Source organism: Epinephelus lanceolatus, chromosome 5 (genome assembly GCF_041903045.1).
Source record: "Epinephelus lanceolatus isolate andai-2023 chromosome 5, ASM4190304v1, whole genome shotgun sequence".
Classification (NCBI taxonomy): Eukaryota; Metazoa; Chordata; class Actinopteri; order Perciformes; family Serranidae; genus Epinephelus; species Epinephelus lanceolatus.
The window spans coordinates 35,542,366-35,559,521 of record NC_135738.1 but is presented as its reverse complement, the minus strand read 5'-3'; the positions used below and the strand labels follow the sequence as shown (position 1 = coordinate 35,559,521).

Genomic DNA, 17,156 nt, shown 5'->3' with positions numbered 1-17,156 from the left:
GTTTTTAAAGTGAAACGATCTGCAAACAGCTCCAAACCTGCCATGTTCAAAACGTCTCATTCTCAACTTGCCGGTACATGTCCAGTGTGGTGGGTGGTCGCAGCCCATTCATGAATGGGGGTTCAAAAGGGTCCAGCGGGCTGATAGTCGGTGCTGTCGTCCCTGCACAGACCCTGATGAGCTGAGCGCCGCAGTACCTGTGAGCATCTGATGATGGAGGGAACAGAGCTGCAGCCTGCCAATACATCTTTACTAAACTTCCCAAAGTTCCCGCTGTGGATCATAGAGCATGTCTGGGCTCACAAGATGATGGATATACAGGAAGGTCGGTTTCATTAATTATTATCCAAGTTACTTGGCAGTTTTGTTGCATTATCACTGTATTTGATACAGTAATGCAGCAAGGATGGAAAGTATTTGTTGTTTCATGCTACTTGTACACGTACCTCAGGAAAATACTTTTACTGCACTGCATATTTATGACAAAATAGTAGCTTTTCAGATTAAGTTTTCACATGATTTTACTATGAAAATTACAGAAAGGTTTAAGTCATTTAATGTTTCACAAAAAAGATGAGAGGAAAGTCACCAATACACCAGTATGAACAATCTCATAATGTAATATATAATAACATTTAAGTGTAATGAAAACAACATAGTATCTATGAGGCATTATTGTATTAATGCACTGACTCCAGGTGTTATTTTTTTATTATATAAATTATTAGTATTGCAAATGCAAATTTGGTAGCCTACTAGAATAATAAAATCAATTTCTTTTTCAGTCCGCTGGATACATTTTGCTGGAATAAAAATGATTGTAGTGAGAGATGTTAGTGGATGCTGACAAATTTTTCCTTGGGGGACATAATTTTAGGTTAAAAAAAGATAATAATCACAACATATTGCAATAAGCTGTATGTTATTGCAAAAATAAGCATATTACCAAAGGTTTAAAATCACAATTACATTGTATTGTGACGAAAGTATCATGATAATATTGTATCGTGGGGCCTTTGGTGATTCCCGCCCCTATAAACATTCCAGTCACAGCTGGATATGGTGGAATATGAAGTGAGTAGACTTCACCTATGATCATCAACAGAACAGTAAACAGAGGCTTCTACATTTATACTAAAATATATTCAGATTTTTCCCTTCACATTAGACCACGTGTTCATATCAGATACTTTATGTTGTAACTAAATTGTTATACAGGTGATGTCTATGGATGGATTATTGAATGGGGCTATGGGGCAAAGGCCCAGGGGCCTAGAGTGTCACTGGGGGACCCATGACCTTCACCTGCCACTCAAATGAACACTTTCTGACAAGGAAGAGACTCAAAATGACCGCAAAGAGACACTAAAAGACCACAGGACCATGCAAAGGAACTGCAGAGTGACACAAAATAACTGCAAACAGAGACAAATTTACAACCACAGAAAAAGATCACAGACATAAAACTACAAAAAGATGCAAAATGACTACAACGACACGCAAGACAATAACAAAAAGAGGCAAAACCACCACAAAGTCTGTAGACCTTCTTATAAAGAGGTTGCACTATAGGGCTGCTATGAAGTCACTCCTTTATGCTGCCTTTGCATTTTTACATAGCATAAAAAATTACGTGACAACCGAAAAGGTGACATAGAGGACAAATACATTACACCAAGTGGAGTACAAACAGTGGACATACAGTACAAACAACAACAGAAAACAACATAAAGTAACAATGATATGTATATAGGTAGGTGTGTGTGTGTGTGTGTGTGTGTGTGTGTGTGAAAAACAGATGGTATGGTATTATTATGTCCAATATGGTATAGATAATAATTTTTGTTTAATTCTATTTGATTTGATTTTAATTTAGGGGCAATCGTACCTTGGGCCGCAACCAAACCCAGAGGTAGCTGCTGCCCCGTTGCAGATCTGACCTCCTGTGCCTCTTCTTGGTCTGGGCAACTCCCAGACCCTTGGGATGTTGTCTGCCTGCTGAGGAGTGGCTTTTTTTTTTTTTTTTTGAGAGAGAGAGAGGGAGAGAGGTAAGGCCCAACCTCCCTGCCCCCCACCTGCCCCCACCTGAGGTCCTGCCACACCCCAAGAGAACCAGGCATGGAGCCCCCGCTCACCTCCACCTTCAACCAATCCAGTCCGACCCCCCCCCCCCCCCCCCCCCCCCCCCCCCCCCCCCCGCCTTTATTTTATTATAATAATGTCATTATCATGATTATTGTTAGGAAATAAAAATAAATAAAGTAAGAAACTACAGTTATGTTGATGATATGCTAATAATAACAATGATAACAACAACAATAATAACAATAATAATAATCATAACAATCATGATCATAATCATAATATTCACAATCACAAGCATATTTATAATAATAATAATAATATAATCACAATCATTGTAATAATAATCACAATCATAATCAATAATAATAATAATAATAATAACGATATAGTAAGAATTCTAAGTGAGTGTAAATGAGGAGAACGGGGAGAAAGAAAAGAAAAATAAAAAGAGAAAGAAAGAAAGAAAGAAAGAAAGAGGAAGTAAAAAAGAAATACGGAAAAGGAGTGTTTTATGGGCTTGTGGAGATGTGCGTGGGCTGTTCTGATGTACTTCTGATGTAGGATGGTATCAACTGAGAAGAGTGAGAAATGGGTTCCAAGTTTCATTAAAGGCCGACATATTACTTTTGTTAGAGGCTGCCATTTTCTCTATTGAGATGAATTCTGTAAGAAGGTTGGTCCAGTGGTTCATGTGTAAAGATTGTTTTGATTTAGAACTGTTTTCTTGGCGATAGTTAGAGATATGAGCAGCAGGTTTCTGTATTTGGATGGGAGGTTGGTTTCTGTGATATCTCCGAGCAGGCAGAGGGACGGAGATGGTGGGATTCTGCAGCTCAATATGCAAGAAAGTTTTTTTGTGACTGCTACCCAAAAGGAGTGAACTGGTTGGCATGTCCAGGTTGCGTGAAAGTAATCGTCGGTGCTCCCTAATGTGCATTGTGAACAGGTGTCTGTGTTAGTTAAGCCCATTTTTAGCATTTTGTGTTGTGTGATGTGAATCCTATGTAGTGTCTTATACTGAATAAGTTGTAAGTTTGTGTTATTTGTCATAGAGAAGCTATTTGTACAGATTTGTGTCCAGAAGTCGGGATTGGGAGAAATAGCCAGATCATTTTCCCATTTTGCGGTCGGGAGTGTTGTGGATTCATCTGAGTTGGATAGAAGTTTATAGAGCTTTGAGATTATTTTTTTTGAGTCTGTGATTTTCTTGATTTCTTTGCCTAGTTTGAAGGGTTCGAGGGGGTTGTTGGTTATATTAATCTTAGATTTGATAATGGATTTAAGTTGTTGATATTGGAAGAGCTGATTTCTCCCAACCCCGTACCTCTGGACTAATGTATTGAAAGTTATGAATTGGTTATTTTCAAAAAGATGATGAAGGTGAGTGATTCCTTTGTTTTGCCATGTGGGAAAGTGAATGGGAGTGTTGCCAGAAAGGAAATCAGGGTTGTGCCAAATTGGGTGTTAGTGATGAACTTGTGACTCTACTGGCTTTCCACCAGGCTGTCAGAGTTGTCGAGATTACTGTATTTTTGAAGAGGTCGAGCTTTTTAATTGATTGAGGTACGAACGGTAGGTCTGTGATTGAGATGTTTTTGCATTGGGATTGTTCTAAATCTATCCGTGAGTTATTGTATTTGGGTTGTTGAATCCGTTTGATTGGGTACTGTAATTGATTTGCTAGAAAGTATAGTGGGAAGTTTGGTGCCTCAAGGCTGCCTTGGGATTTTTTCTTCTGTGAAGTTGAGAGTGAGATTTTTTTTTCCCAATAGAACTGGTTGATTGAGGAGTTGAGAGATTGAAACCATTTGTCTGTTGGGGTAGTGGGAAGCATAGAAAAGAGATAGAGAGATTTTCATTTTAACTGTTGCGATTCGTCCTATTAGTGAGAGTGGGAGATTTATCCATCGTTTCAGGTCGTCCTGTATTTTTTTTAGCAGTGGAGTATGATTGAGGTTAAATAACTCTGACAGCCTGGAGAAAATATTGATACCCAAATACTTAGTGTTTCCGATGTGAAAGGGGAGGAGTGGGTCTTGAGTTGCAGAATCCCAAGTGGTTTCAGACAGGGGGAGTATGACTGATTTGTTTCAGTTAATTGTGTAGTTGGAAATCGCGGAGAAGTTGCTGATTAGATTGAAACTTTCTTTTAATGATTTGTAGGGGTCTTGTAAAAACAATAATATATTGTCTGCATACAAACTGATTTTATGTTGTGAATGGCTATTTTGAATTCCTTTAATGTTATTACTTTTTCGTATTGCTGCAGCGAGGGGTTCAATGAAGATGGCAAATAACGAAGGTGAGAGTGGGCATCCTTGTCTGGTTTCTCTGTGCAGTGTGAAACCCCGCAATGTGATATCGTTTGTGGTTATTGTGGCCATAGGTGAAGTGTAAAGAATTTTGATCCAGTGGATGAACGACTCTCCAAAGCCGAGTTTGTGAATGAGTGTTGAATAGAAATTACCAGTTTACTTTATCAAATGCTTTTTCTGCGTCTAATGATACAATTATAGTTTTGTTTTTTGTTTGCTGTGTTAGGTTGTGTGATTTTAGACAACATGCCGGCATCACGGAATCCAAAGAGGCATGATCATGATGATGTTACACAACAGCATCAGCCTCTTGTGTGACATTTAACATGTGCGTCTGCAGCGCTTTTTAAACAATTACAATGCCATTACATGGAAATAATAGTCATTTACTGTCCCTGTAACATGGCAGCTGATCTTGTCTCCTGCTCAGAGAGCGATGGGTTGCATGTCTAACACATCGTCAAATTGTCACACCCCTGCTGCCCATGATGCCATCCTGCCGGCTGTCCCTTTTATACTGACGTCATTTCAGCACCGTTACTACCTCCAATGTCAGCTCAAGGGCGAGGCAACTCTGGGTTGGAGAATACTTGTACCTGCTACTTCTACTTCACTACATTTCAGAGTGAAATATTGTACATTTAACTCATTACTTCACATGTTAATAATTTACAAACAAATCATGTGATCACTGTCTAAGTTATGATTCACAGTTATACATTAAACTACCCATAAGTATATGACAGTTTTATTAGCTCCAACTTTACAAGCTCCAACATACAACAAGATGCTTACAAGTCAGTCCATCAGTAATAATAATAATCCATTAATTTATATTATTACATAACACCCTGTGAAGGGCTATTCTGCAAAATGAGCACTTTTACTTTGATACTTAAAGTGCATGTTATTGCTAATACTACCATATCTTTATTTAAGAAAAAATGGACAACAGGTCTGTTAACACCTTATTTTTGGTGAAGAACATGCAAACCATTGACAACAAACCTGAACCTAGCTGCACTTTAACACATACCTCAGCTGAAATGAAGAACCTTTTAGGCCAGTCGACATTGTAGATGACTCTTTCGAAATTGACAGTTGCATTGAAAGTAAATCAGAGTATTTGACATGTTTCATCATGTCTGTTCTTCACAGTAGTGGACCCTTCCAGTTGGCCAGACGTGGACTCCCAGCCTCTGAGCCTTGAAGATTCATGGAGGCTGCGTGTTGCCTCTGCCCAGGCATATTCCATCATGAAGAACAGGGATGTGGAGCACTTTGAGAGAGTGACTGGCTTTCTGGAAGCCACTTACAGACTTCTTCCCAGACTCGTGGCTCCAATCAAACACATGAAGATCATGTTTGGCCTTAAGACCATGGTATGGAGATGAGTGGCATTCGTTGATTAGACAAGCATGTAAACCTGGTGTTGCTTCCATGTTCCAGTTGCAGCTGATCCTTGGTCGTATTTTTAAAGTTTACTTGTTTTAAAAATTTCAATTTCAGTTTCCTGCTCTCTGTTCATCTTCCTCTCTCTCTGTTGTTGTCTCTCCTTCCAGGTCATTATGTGGATGCTCAGGGAGGGCCGGGGAATGGTTGATACTGTGTTAAAAATCAGTCAGTTCTTCCCAAGTAAACTGCCTCAATACCAAGATCAATGTGTGAGTGTCCAAACTGGGAGCTATTGTTTGTGCTTATTTTTATATCTCTGAAACTGTAAAACTTGCTCTTACTCTGTTGATTTTAGTCGTGTGTGGTACAAGGTTGATATAGTGAACTACAACTATACAAAACTGAAACAAGGTGTGAAAAACATTGTCGTTAATTGAAAAAAACAAAAACAAAAAACAAACTTGACTTTAGAAAAGAACAACTAACTGAAACAATATTGTGTACTTACAAAACTGACAAATCATGTTTATTGAGACTGGGATGTCGACATGACTGTGAGTCCAGTGCCTTCACAAAGTGTTGTGTTTGTATTGTTATACCTATTCTACACTTCTTAAATGCTGCCCCTGACACTTATCCCCTGTATTGTAATTTAAATACATTTTATAAGCCACATAATAAAATAAGCATGTTATTCACAGCATTGTCCAGTTAATCATGGCAGGTCTGTGCCTAACTACAGCCTTTTGGAAAAGCTTATTGATTTGTAGCAGATGATTTGTGTCCCTTTTTTTGTTGGTTGGACAGAGCCAACATGAAATGTTCCTAATGAGGAAGAACCATCTGGACTTCAAGGCTCTGGCACAATCACTCGCTATGGACAAGGACAAACTTGAAGACTACATTAAGGTTAGTATACTTCACCACACTGTCTTATGAACACAGGAGTAAATGCCAGGATAAAGGATGCAAGAAAGGAAACAGGTTTAAAATGACTTAAAGAGCCCAGTTTCATAGTTGACATGTTTACATTGAAGTTTTGTCAGTGCTTGGTGATATATAGCATCAGACAGCTGGGCTAGAGGGGCAGAAGAAGATTTGAAAATGCATTTTCCCTTAAATGTCCAGTGCCTAGGGTTAAGGGGGATTAATATTTATAGAAATGGAATATAAAAGTAATGACAATTTTGTTGTTGAATCGTTGTGTCTTTGTTACCTTAGAATGGGCCGTTTATATCAAGGCTACATACAAAGTTTTGTTCTACAGTAGCCCAGAACAGACAAATCAAACACTGGCTCTAGATAGGGGTCATACATGATTTTGTGTTTTCACGTTGGCCACCCTAGTTCTCCGACACGCTTGGTATGAGAGCTACTGTAAATGTTAGCTGTTGTCAGGCGGTGGCAACCACAGTTCTGCTTGGTTAAGAATGGGGCAAAGAGCTTATGGAGGTCACACATTATAATGTGTTCATGCTTTATTCAGTAAAAATGACTGTTGGGCAAAGGTCAATTATAACATTATTATGTTGTGTTCAAATGTAATCGTGTAAAATGTAGTTTGGGGTGAGAAACTTAATAATGAAGCTGTTTGAAGGAGATGGTGGTGATGTTTGCACAGCATCAAAAAATACATAGTAGAGAGGGAATTATGAGCTGTTTAACTTCCTAAAACTAGCTCTAAGCAGCTTCTAATGCATAATTAAAACAACTAATGCCAAGATTCTTTTAATCAATACAAAAATGTATTTCATTATTGTTTAAATTGTTCGTTTTTATGCAAGTAACCACTTTAGATAAAAATAAGAATATAAAAAAGGCAATATTGTAGAATTTTTGATGGTTTACACTTGCTTTGGGACAGTTAAAATAATTTTTTGGGACAGTGATAAAAAAAGTTAGTCTGGAGCCTTGAATTAAACAAATTATTTTCTCTTGATTTAATGATAGAGAAGCTAAGAAGTGAGCCATCTTGCTTCCTTCTAATTAAGATTTGTATGTTGATGGTTTCATTAGGTTTTTAGATGCCTGGACTTTCACTCACTCACTCACTTTGCAAATTATTTGATAGCCGCAAAAAAACTTAACTTTGCCATCCAGCAGGGGGCACTACAGATCCATATTTAAAACTAAACCCTGATGCATACTGAATGTATCAGGGCTGTAGGTGTCCTCAGAACATCTGAGACATGGTGTCATGAGAAGTGAAAAATGCTTTGCATCATTGTTTTCTGTTGTGGCCAACCACACCTAATAAACCTAAACTTTGTGGGGAAACATGCTAGATCATTCTTCCTAAACTGTTTAGAGGGTGCTGGAGTGGCATTAGAAACCTCTGGATGAGAGAGGTATTTAAGTTCACTGGACAAACAGTAAACAAATAGAGAGCAACACTGCGGATAAAAATGTTTTCTTTTGAAACCCGCACCATGACTGTTTCATCTATCCCGTGCAGTAAATTAAATGAAACAAGCTCTGATTACACAAAATTGTGTGCAAGCCAGGTTATGATTCTTTATGACAACTAACTTTCAGTTTACTTTCTAGATTTCTGAATGCATAATTAAACCTGAAGTACCAAACTACATGCAAGGTGCAGAACGTCTGATCGAGGGTTTTATCCAGGTGACATGTTTAGTGTTTGCTGTCTTTCAGACTCAGATGGAGGAGCAGTATGGTGAACATTACGCCCAGAAAGTGGAGGACAGGCTGCTGCACTACCTACATGAGCTGGAGACTGTGTTACCAGGAGATACCTACATTGATAAGGTGTGTGTTCTAGTGTGTGCTTTAATGTGTGTTTGCTGTTTGTTGTCCAGTTTTGAAAGACTTACCTGAAACATTATTTTGGTAGATGAGATGTAGAATTTTGCACTCTATTTTATTATAAATGAAAACTTTATTTAGTAAGTAATGAGTAGTTTATCACTTAAAGGGAATTTGCCTTGGTGCATACATTAAACATAATAAGAGGAAAGAAAAATAAAGGTACTGCAATTACAACAGTCAAGAACAAGGAATAGACAAATAATAATGTGTTTGTCTCAATAGTTGAGTTCATTCAGTGTTTCTCACCAAAACACGCAGGGCTTCATTTTCCAGTATCTTCCAAGGTTGTTTTCATAAATACGTTCGTAAGAGAGTTTCTAAGAAAAGTCTATGTCAGGATTCAAGATGTGTTCTTAAACCACAGAATTGTTTGCACGTATTCTTATAATGATGAATATCCTTGTTCTCCTAAGTTAAACGCATGTCAGTTGATCCTAATTAGCTCTGGTTAACACCACGACAGTCCTCATAAAAGGGCATGAGACTGCAGGGCCATGTGCACACACAGAAACTAAAGAGGAAGTACAAGAAGTTGAGAGAATTAAGTCAAGAATGCCCAACTGAAAATCTAAAGAGGGTGGAGCTCCGCACTCCAAAAAACACAAACAAACAACTTCAGTAGTTCTGAAGTTAAGGTACTTGTGCAGAAAGCGAACGACAACAGGCTCTCATATTTAATATCATCAGGAGTGGATATAAAATGACATAAAAAGATGCATGGGATGTTAAAAATATGCTTTAATCAACCACCCAAACTGCACACCACATGTATGCATCACAGGAGCAGAGCTGAGAGGGGGAGAGAAGGAGGTGGACGATACATTGTTATTAATAACTTACTCAGAATGCTGCCTTGTCCCATTTTTGTTGTGCCCCTCCGACCTGCCTGTGATATTTTCTAATATCATCAACCGCTAATTACTAGATGGCATGATTCACGTTAACATAACTGCTGTGAACTGAAGTGTTTGTGTAGTGTTTTAAAAGATCAGAATGTTTTTTGTAAAATAATCAAAATAATCATTAAAAAGTGATATAAATGATAAAAAATATGTGTGCGTAGATTCTGTTCTTACCTATGAACAAATCCCAAATAAGAAAACATTGATGAGTGTCAGAATCGCCATGAAAACTGTGTAAGTAGGTTTTAAGAAGAAATTTCCTCTTAGTAATGGGTGGTGAGTGAGGCCCATAGTGTTTAGTCTTGAGGCCTGTTCATCAACTTGAATTGCCTCTGATATCGTTATAGGAATTTCTCACTGACTGCATTTTGCCATATACAATGTGTGAACTAGATACTGAAGAAACAAAGTCCTGAGACTGAGGAGGAGAAGCTACTGTTGGAAGTAATTACCTCTGACTCCACAAACATTGCAACAACTCTGAAGAATCTGCTGCACTGTGGTAAGAAACGCCTCCTAAAATACAAATATTAAACTCACTTCCTAAGTGCATGGACAACAAGATGGTATCTCTTTGCTGTAAATCAGAATTGTACTTTAAATACTTTTTCTGTTTTTACAGCATGGCAGTTTCATTCTCTTGTGTATTTAGTACTACATATGCACACTCAGTACTGTAAAAATAATATAGAAAATACAAAAAATGATGGATCGGTGATGCAGGCCTGGCCTGATAATCACACTGGATTGCCATTTTGTGTCAGCTCATTTCATTCAGCCAGACAATATGTTAGTTGTCTCCTGTTGGGAGAGGCAATTATTATCTCTGCCATGTGTTAGCCTGCAGAAGATCATGCCTTTGGTTATTTGCTTGTGGGAGTGTGTGTGTCTGTCTGCAGCTAATCATGCAAACTACTGGACCAGTTAGCCTCATATTTTGTGTGCATATTTATGACTGTATGCTCAGGGACCTCTCGTGGTTCACAATTGTGTTGACTGTCATATACCGTCATTGACTGCTGCTGGCTCCTCACTCCTCTTAACTGGCTGGTAGGGCCGCAAGTTGTCAGAAACCAGCTCGGCTAAAAACAACAACCCTTACAGTCTGTTGCAGGCTTCATTTTGGACCTCATTGTGGCTCAAAAACTGATATCCATGGTGTAATTTTGAACTGGAGCATCTGCAGGTTAATTACATACCTGATATGTTATGATCCACTAAAGTTAGGCATGAAATGAGATGAATAAGACAACCATTTATGTGAGCTGCGCTGCCATCTTGACTGTAAAAGAGCCAGGAAGGACAATTCCACCAGGTGCAGCTGTGGCATGTTCTGGCTGCCATCGCTACAACCCGACTCTGCTCAGTGAAACATAGATTAAGGAGTTGTTACTTCTGCAAGTCACCGTACAACATTTTGTACAGCTTCATCGATGTCATTCACACTTGTCATCATTTTTTTGTCACTTTTTCTCATGACTGCCACTGGGTAACTAGTTAGCTATGTACTAGGAGTGTAAACCACCAGTCTCATCACGATACGATATGATATCAATACTTTGGACAATGATACAATATTTTCCGATATTGCAAAGTCTGCCACGATATGATTTCGACTTGATACAAGTCACGGGTCTGTCCTTGCAATATTAAATGCCCATTTAACACAATCTGTTACAGAAGATGCTACCATCCCTTTCTTTTTACTTTTGGCCAAAAAACACATAAATAATAAGTACAGTAAAGTTCACTTAAAACTGACTCCACTGACACATATAAAAAAGAAAATGGGCTTTCCGTCAGAGAGACCTTTCTGAAAAAAATCTTTTCATTTTAACCCAAACAATTATCCTTTTCATTAACTTAAGGAATATCTGGCTTAAAGCCCTGAAGGCAACCTTCCCCAAACAGCCATAAAACACAGATTAACAACAAGATCATTCAACAAAAGTATAACATTTAGCTCAGTAACTGTCAAGCTTCAGAGACAGTTGTTTTTTGCTAGTGACTCCGAAATTAGCTTAAGCATGTTTACATTGTGTAAATTAGCCTAGCGGCTAGCAGACATTTTTCCTCTACTCATAGCTTAACAAATTACATGTAACGTCATTATCATTATTAATCACCACTTTCACTCGGTTATTTTTGCCTACATGCACGGTTTTTCAGTCGAACATTGTTAAAACAGAGCAGCTGATGTTGCTGTAATGAGAAGTTAGCGAGACGCTTGTTCAGGCAGGTAACATTACGTAGTGTTTTATCTCGTAAAGTCAGTGTTTACATACGGCATGTGCTGTTGATCCTTATTTTCCCCGAAATCCAAACTATTTCCACTCTGCTGATGTATTTCTGAGTAATTAAACGTTATCCTCATCCTCTTTCTCTTGGCTGCTTGCCATCTGCCTGCCACTGCCTGACAGTGACACAGACTACAAAAAAAGCTAAGATAAAAGCCTATCCTAAAGATGGCGATATGGATCGATGTTTTCATTTTGCATCAATGATATTGGATCATTGATTATTAAATCGCTATATTGATCCAGATCGATGGATCGTTAACACCCTTACTATGTAGGAAGATGATGTCCCCATTCATAATCCCTGACACTAAACTCTGATAAGATGTGCAAAAGCCAGAGAACGGAAGAACACCTGACCTGTTTGAATCACCAAACAAATATCAGATGTGGGCAATGTTTCAGAGATCTGAAACAAATGACTAATGCAGCTCACGAGAGAACTGATAACACTCTACGTCATTGATACAATTATTTCTTAACTCACAGTTGTTCTCTGACAGCAAAACAATTTGAGACCAGTGCGGATGAAAAATTATAATGATAAAAATGATGTAATAAAACCAATAAAAATGAAAGACAATAAAAAAAAAGCTAATAGGCAAGGAAAACATTTAAAAACAAGAATACGATAAAATACATAATTGAATAAATGTTATATTATGGCTATAAAACACTTTAATCAAAAGCCATAAAGTCTTTCCTCTCAACGTCTTGTTATATTTGTCCAGTATCAATGTGTACTCTACCAGACTGGGAACCATACGAATTTCTGCGAGCTCAGGTTTTATTTGCTCTGGCAGATGCATCTGGTCCTCCTTCCGTTCACAGATTTCCAGCTGGCCTGTTGCGGGCTGGGTTAGTCACAGCTGTTTATCTAATGTGAGGAGAGTTTGATATAATGATTGACAAAGGAACACCACTTGTCACACAAAAAAGTCTCTCTGATACATAGCACAACGTACCAGGCTGACGAAACTGAGATCAAACTGTCAAACTAGGCAGCGCTGATCAAATAATGAATGAAGAATCTGTTAGTGCATGGCTTATTTCCTGCCTTAAATGTTTCCAGAAACCCATTTTTTCCTGGTTGAAAGTGGACCAAGTACTGCCCCAACTTGCATGTGTTGCTCTGATTGGTTGTAAGTCTAAAAAATTGTGTTAAAGTCGGTGCAGCAGAAGCTGTTTTTTTTTTTATTCCATGCGTTCTTCTTCCTCATCAAAACGTGGTGCTTACATGACCTCAAGTGATGACAGTTTGATCTGATGTTAAGGTGTGTTATTATAGTAGCAGCTAATGTAGCTTCGAGACGCTAACCCTAAGCAGAAGTGAGGAGCTACAGAGGTCTGATAAGCTCCTCTCTAACTCCACACCCCCAGATTCTTTCTTTTCAAACATGTGGTCTTCAGACCCAACCAACACTGACACGTCAGCTAGGGCAATTTATCAGACAACTTTTTCCACATATGCAGTTGTTCTCCCAAGACCTGTAAACCAACTTTCCTTTTCAACAGAGTGCAAAATAAGAGGAAATTGTGCCTAAACTATAGCCCTTTTTACACAGAGATCATGCTGTAGAGCCAGTACAAAGTCCCTTCTTAATGCCGCCTTTGCATTTATACACAGAACCAAACAACTACGGCATCATATCAGCATATCAGCACACAACAACATCGGCCTCGAGTGTGAGACTTAACAAACGCATTGGCAGAACTTTCTAAACGATAAGAGTGGCATTAACATGACAATAACGATCATTTACCACCCCTGTTGTACGGCGTGAAATTCACACCTTGAAGAGGCAGTTTTGTGTGTTCTTATATGTTGCACTTTATCTTTGCATGGCAACAAAAGATTGTGTTTACATTTAGCCAACAATGTATTTATTCTTTTGGTGATAATAGCACATTTGTTAATCAAAATGCAATGCCTGTGGGTTCCTTTAGATGTTGCATCATGTCGTCCGAGGAGTATTTCTCAGTCATCAACACGTGGAAAGAATGAAATGGAAAACTCTCTACTCTCAATGGATGATCTGCATAGCAGTTCGTCAAAAGCTCTCCTCAAGTCAATGGAAGCTGAGACTCCCCCACAGATTCAGCCAGAGGTTTTTCAGGAAGGAGGAGAGGCTGACCAAAATGTGTCCAAAGACTTCTCTCTTATACAGGAGAATGACAGTAAATCAGATGTTAGCAGACATCAACAAACTGAGGAGGATGGCGAGGTGGTCAAGAGGGTGGATGAAGAGAGCAGTGACAAGGAAAAGGAGGGAACCAGTCAGAGAAGCAGTGATTGTACTCAAGAAGCTGCCTCCTCCCTTCAGTTCTGCTCCAAACACCAGCGATGGGTGAGGAGCATCCTGCAGGAGTGTCCTGACGAGTGCTCAGAGGAGCTGCTGCTTCAGGCCAATGTTTCTTCTTCTCCCCTACTGTTCCAGTCGTCCTCATCCACCACTTCATCGCAGGACCGCACTCCCTCTGACCTCATCCCATCTCCCCCTGACCAACAGCATCCACCTTCACAGACCTCCACCCTTCTTCAGTCAGCAGCCCGCACATCTGAACAAGCAAACCCTGAAGATGAGCAGATCTCTGGAACAGCAAGTGGTATGTCTCAAACAAAAATTCTACCACAACCCTCTTTGTCCAGAGACGCTCTTCTGCCTGCCCTGTTGTCGCCGGTCGTCCGACTGATAGACATTGCCTCCATCAGAGGGGTCTGCCCTACCTTTGAACCCCATCGAGCATCTCTAAGACACTTCACCAGGTCTAGTAAAAAACAGGCAGCGTCTGCTTCCAGTCCTCAGGTACGACGCTCTCCACACCACCATACCTCAGGGAACAATGCCATACCTCAAACAATGAAAGACTCTACCATCAACCCACCAGACACTGTGGTCTTGACAAAACCTCAGAACACAACATACAAAGTACAAACAGCTCCTGTATTCCAGGATGCATCTACCTCTACCAGCTTTCAACCTCCAACTAGCAAGTCTCGGTCCAAACTTTCAAGGAAGTTCAGAAGGGCTTGCACTTCCACAAGACATTCACAGGTTCTTGACGATTTTAGTCAAAACCCTTTACCTGAGCAGTTCGAAAAGGCCCTTACTAACTTTTGGACAAATTGCCCACCCTTAACCAACTTCAATGTCTCTGGGCCTCCTATACAAGATGTTTCTACCTCTATGTCTCATTCAGAGACTCTGTCCTCAGTCTGTGCTGCTACTGACATGCCTTTATCTACTGAATCATCTAGACAGGTTGTCCCTCAGAACTCCAGCAATCCTTATCCTCATACACACAACATAAGTCCTTTTCAACCATGCTCTACTGTCGTCACTACTACGTCCAGCTCCAGTTGTCCTTCTGTCAGGTCTGAGACCAGCAGAGCCCAAAGAGTCCAGCTGAGGTTATCACTGCCAAGTCAGGCTGTGCTGCTGCAATCCAGTGTGCTACAGCCCTTTGTGACTCTCATCAGACTGAGTGCTCAGGAGTGTCACAGAGTGACAAAGTGGAGATCTTCCACCACGCATGTAGAGCCTGTGGTACAAGGCAGCAGTGATGACAATGATGAGGACAGGAGGGAGGTGGAGGAAGAAGCTGCAGATTCTTCTTTCGACTGGAACACTCTTTTCTCCAGTCACTCTTCAAGCAGTGACAGCGAGGACTCGCCTGTTTGCGACCCTGATTACAAACCTCGCATTAACAAGAAAAGATTGCTGTTAGAGTATGAGGCTGCAAGGACTTTCAGTCATAAATGAGAACCTTTGAACATACAGACTATAGCCTGTCTTGTACTGGCTTTTTGACACCATTACTTAAAATGATATTTGGAGTTGCGGAATGAGGTAGTGATACATTTGCAAAGAGTACACTTTGCAACAAAAACACTAAAATTATGGTGACACTCAGTTTCACATTTCTGTACTGCAAGTCCTTGTTACTTATTGTAATATATACATCTGCAATACAATGACACTGGATGATATACTGGATCTGACATCAAGTCTGAGGTTACTGTTACTTTGTTCGACTTACCTCTTGAACAATTGTTGAATCGAGTGGGACTCAAGATACAGGCAAACTGACATTTTGAAATGAAGACTTGAATGTGCAATTTTTAAGGTTGCAATGATAAACATATTAATGTGAACAACAGGTCAAATGACTGTGTGTAATGTGAAAGGGGTCGCTTGTACTGGTGAATCCACAGAGAATTATGACCCAACTCTGCATTTCCCCTCAGCTCTGTGGAGTGTTTTAGCATCTTTGGATTTATTTAGTTTAATCACAGTCAACCCTGTTTCAAAGTTAGTTACTAGCAGGTGAAGAAGGTGGAGCCTGTAGCAGCCAACAAGACATATTTTTCTCAGAGGTAGGTGTTGTCTAAAGTAGAGCTAAATGGAGAGTGACACAAGTAGGTAGACATAAATGCAACCTCAAATGAATCCTAATGTTGCTCTGTGTTCGTTGGTTGTGTAAAGAGAGGACAGATGGCTAACAAGTTAGCCATATCAACTCTGCAAGGCCATGATATGTCAAGCAAAAGATGGATAATGTTCAGCTTCTGTGTCCCCAAAGTAGCCAAAAAACTGCAGCTTTAAATAATCTTATTAACACTTTTAAAAGACTGCTATTCAGTAAGTTTCAAATGACATATATAACCTTAGACCTCTAGTTTCCACCTTTAATTGAAGGGTGGTGACTGCACTATCAAACAAATATACATTAATTAATTTAATTTTTAATTTTATATACTTTATTAATCCCCCTGAGGGGAAATTCAATTTTTTCACTCCTTTGTCATTAACACACAGGAAAAACACACACATGCACAAACAGTACCTATACATGCACAAAGTGGAGAGATGTCAGAGTGAGGGGGCTGCCTTGGTCAGGTGCCCTGAGCGGTTGGGGGGGGGTTTGGGGCCTTGCTCAAGGGCACCTCGGCAGTGCCCAGGAGGTGAACTGGCACCTCTCCAGCCACCAGGTCACACTCCATATTTGGTCCGGACGGGGACTCGAACAGGCGACCCTCTGGTTCCCAACCCAAGTCCCTATGGACTGAGCTACTGCTATTTCATGATATAGAGCGAGAACTAAACCATCTTGTGTCTCTTCTCAGTTTTTATTGTAGCATTTCCTCTTGCAGGGGTCTCTTGAATGTTTGGGTATTTTGTATCTACATAAAATGGTTTCTCAGTGTTTGCTTGGCGATACATCAATGAAAAATCAGAATAAATAACCCAATGGGGTTCTCAACAGAGCCTTGTGATGTGTTTTTGTTACTCAGTTCAACACTTTGGTCCAGACTCTATCTCTGTACCTGT

At 39.7% G+C, this 17,156-nt stretch overlaps 1 protein-coding gene across 1 annotated transcript; it reads left to right on the top strand.

The window, feature by feature from the left end:
• Window positions 1-28: 28 nt before the first annotated feature.
• LOC144463511 (uncharacterized) lies at window positions 29-17,090 on the top strand. Its single transcript, XM_078168162.1, has 7 exons — window positions 29-325; window positions 5,559-5,782; window positions 5,963-6,064; window positions 6,603-6,704; window positions 8,451-8,564; window positions 9,920-10,028; window positions 13,771-17,090. The coding sequence occupies exons 1-7, from the start codon at window positions 211-213 to the stop codon at window positions 15,585-15,587; spliced, it is 2,583 nt and encodes an 860-aa protein (XP_078024288.1). The 5' UTR covers window positions 29-210; the 3' UTR covers window positions 15,588-17,090.
• Window positions 17,091-17,156: the final 66 nt, after the last annotated feature.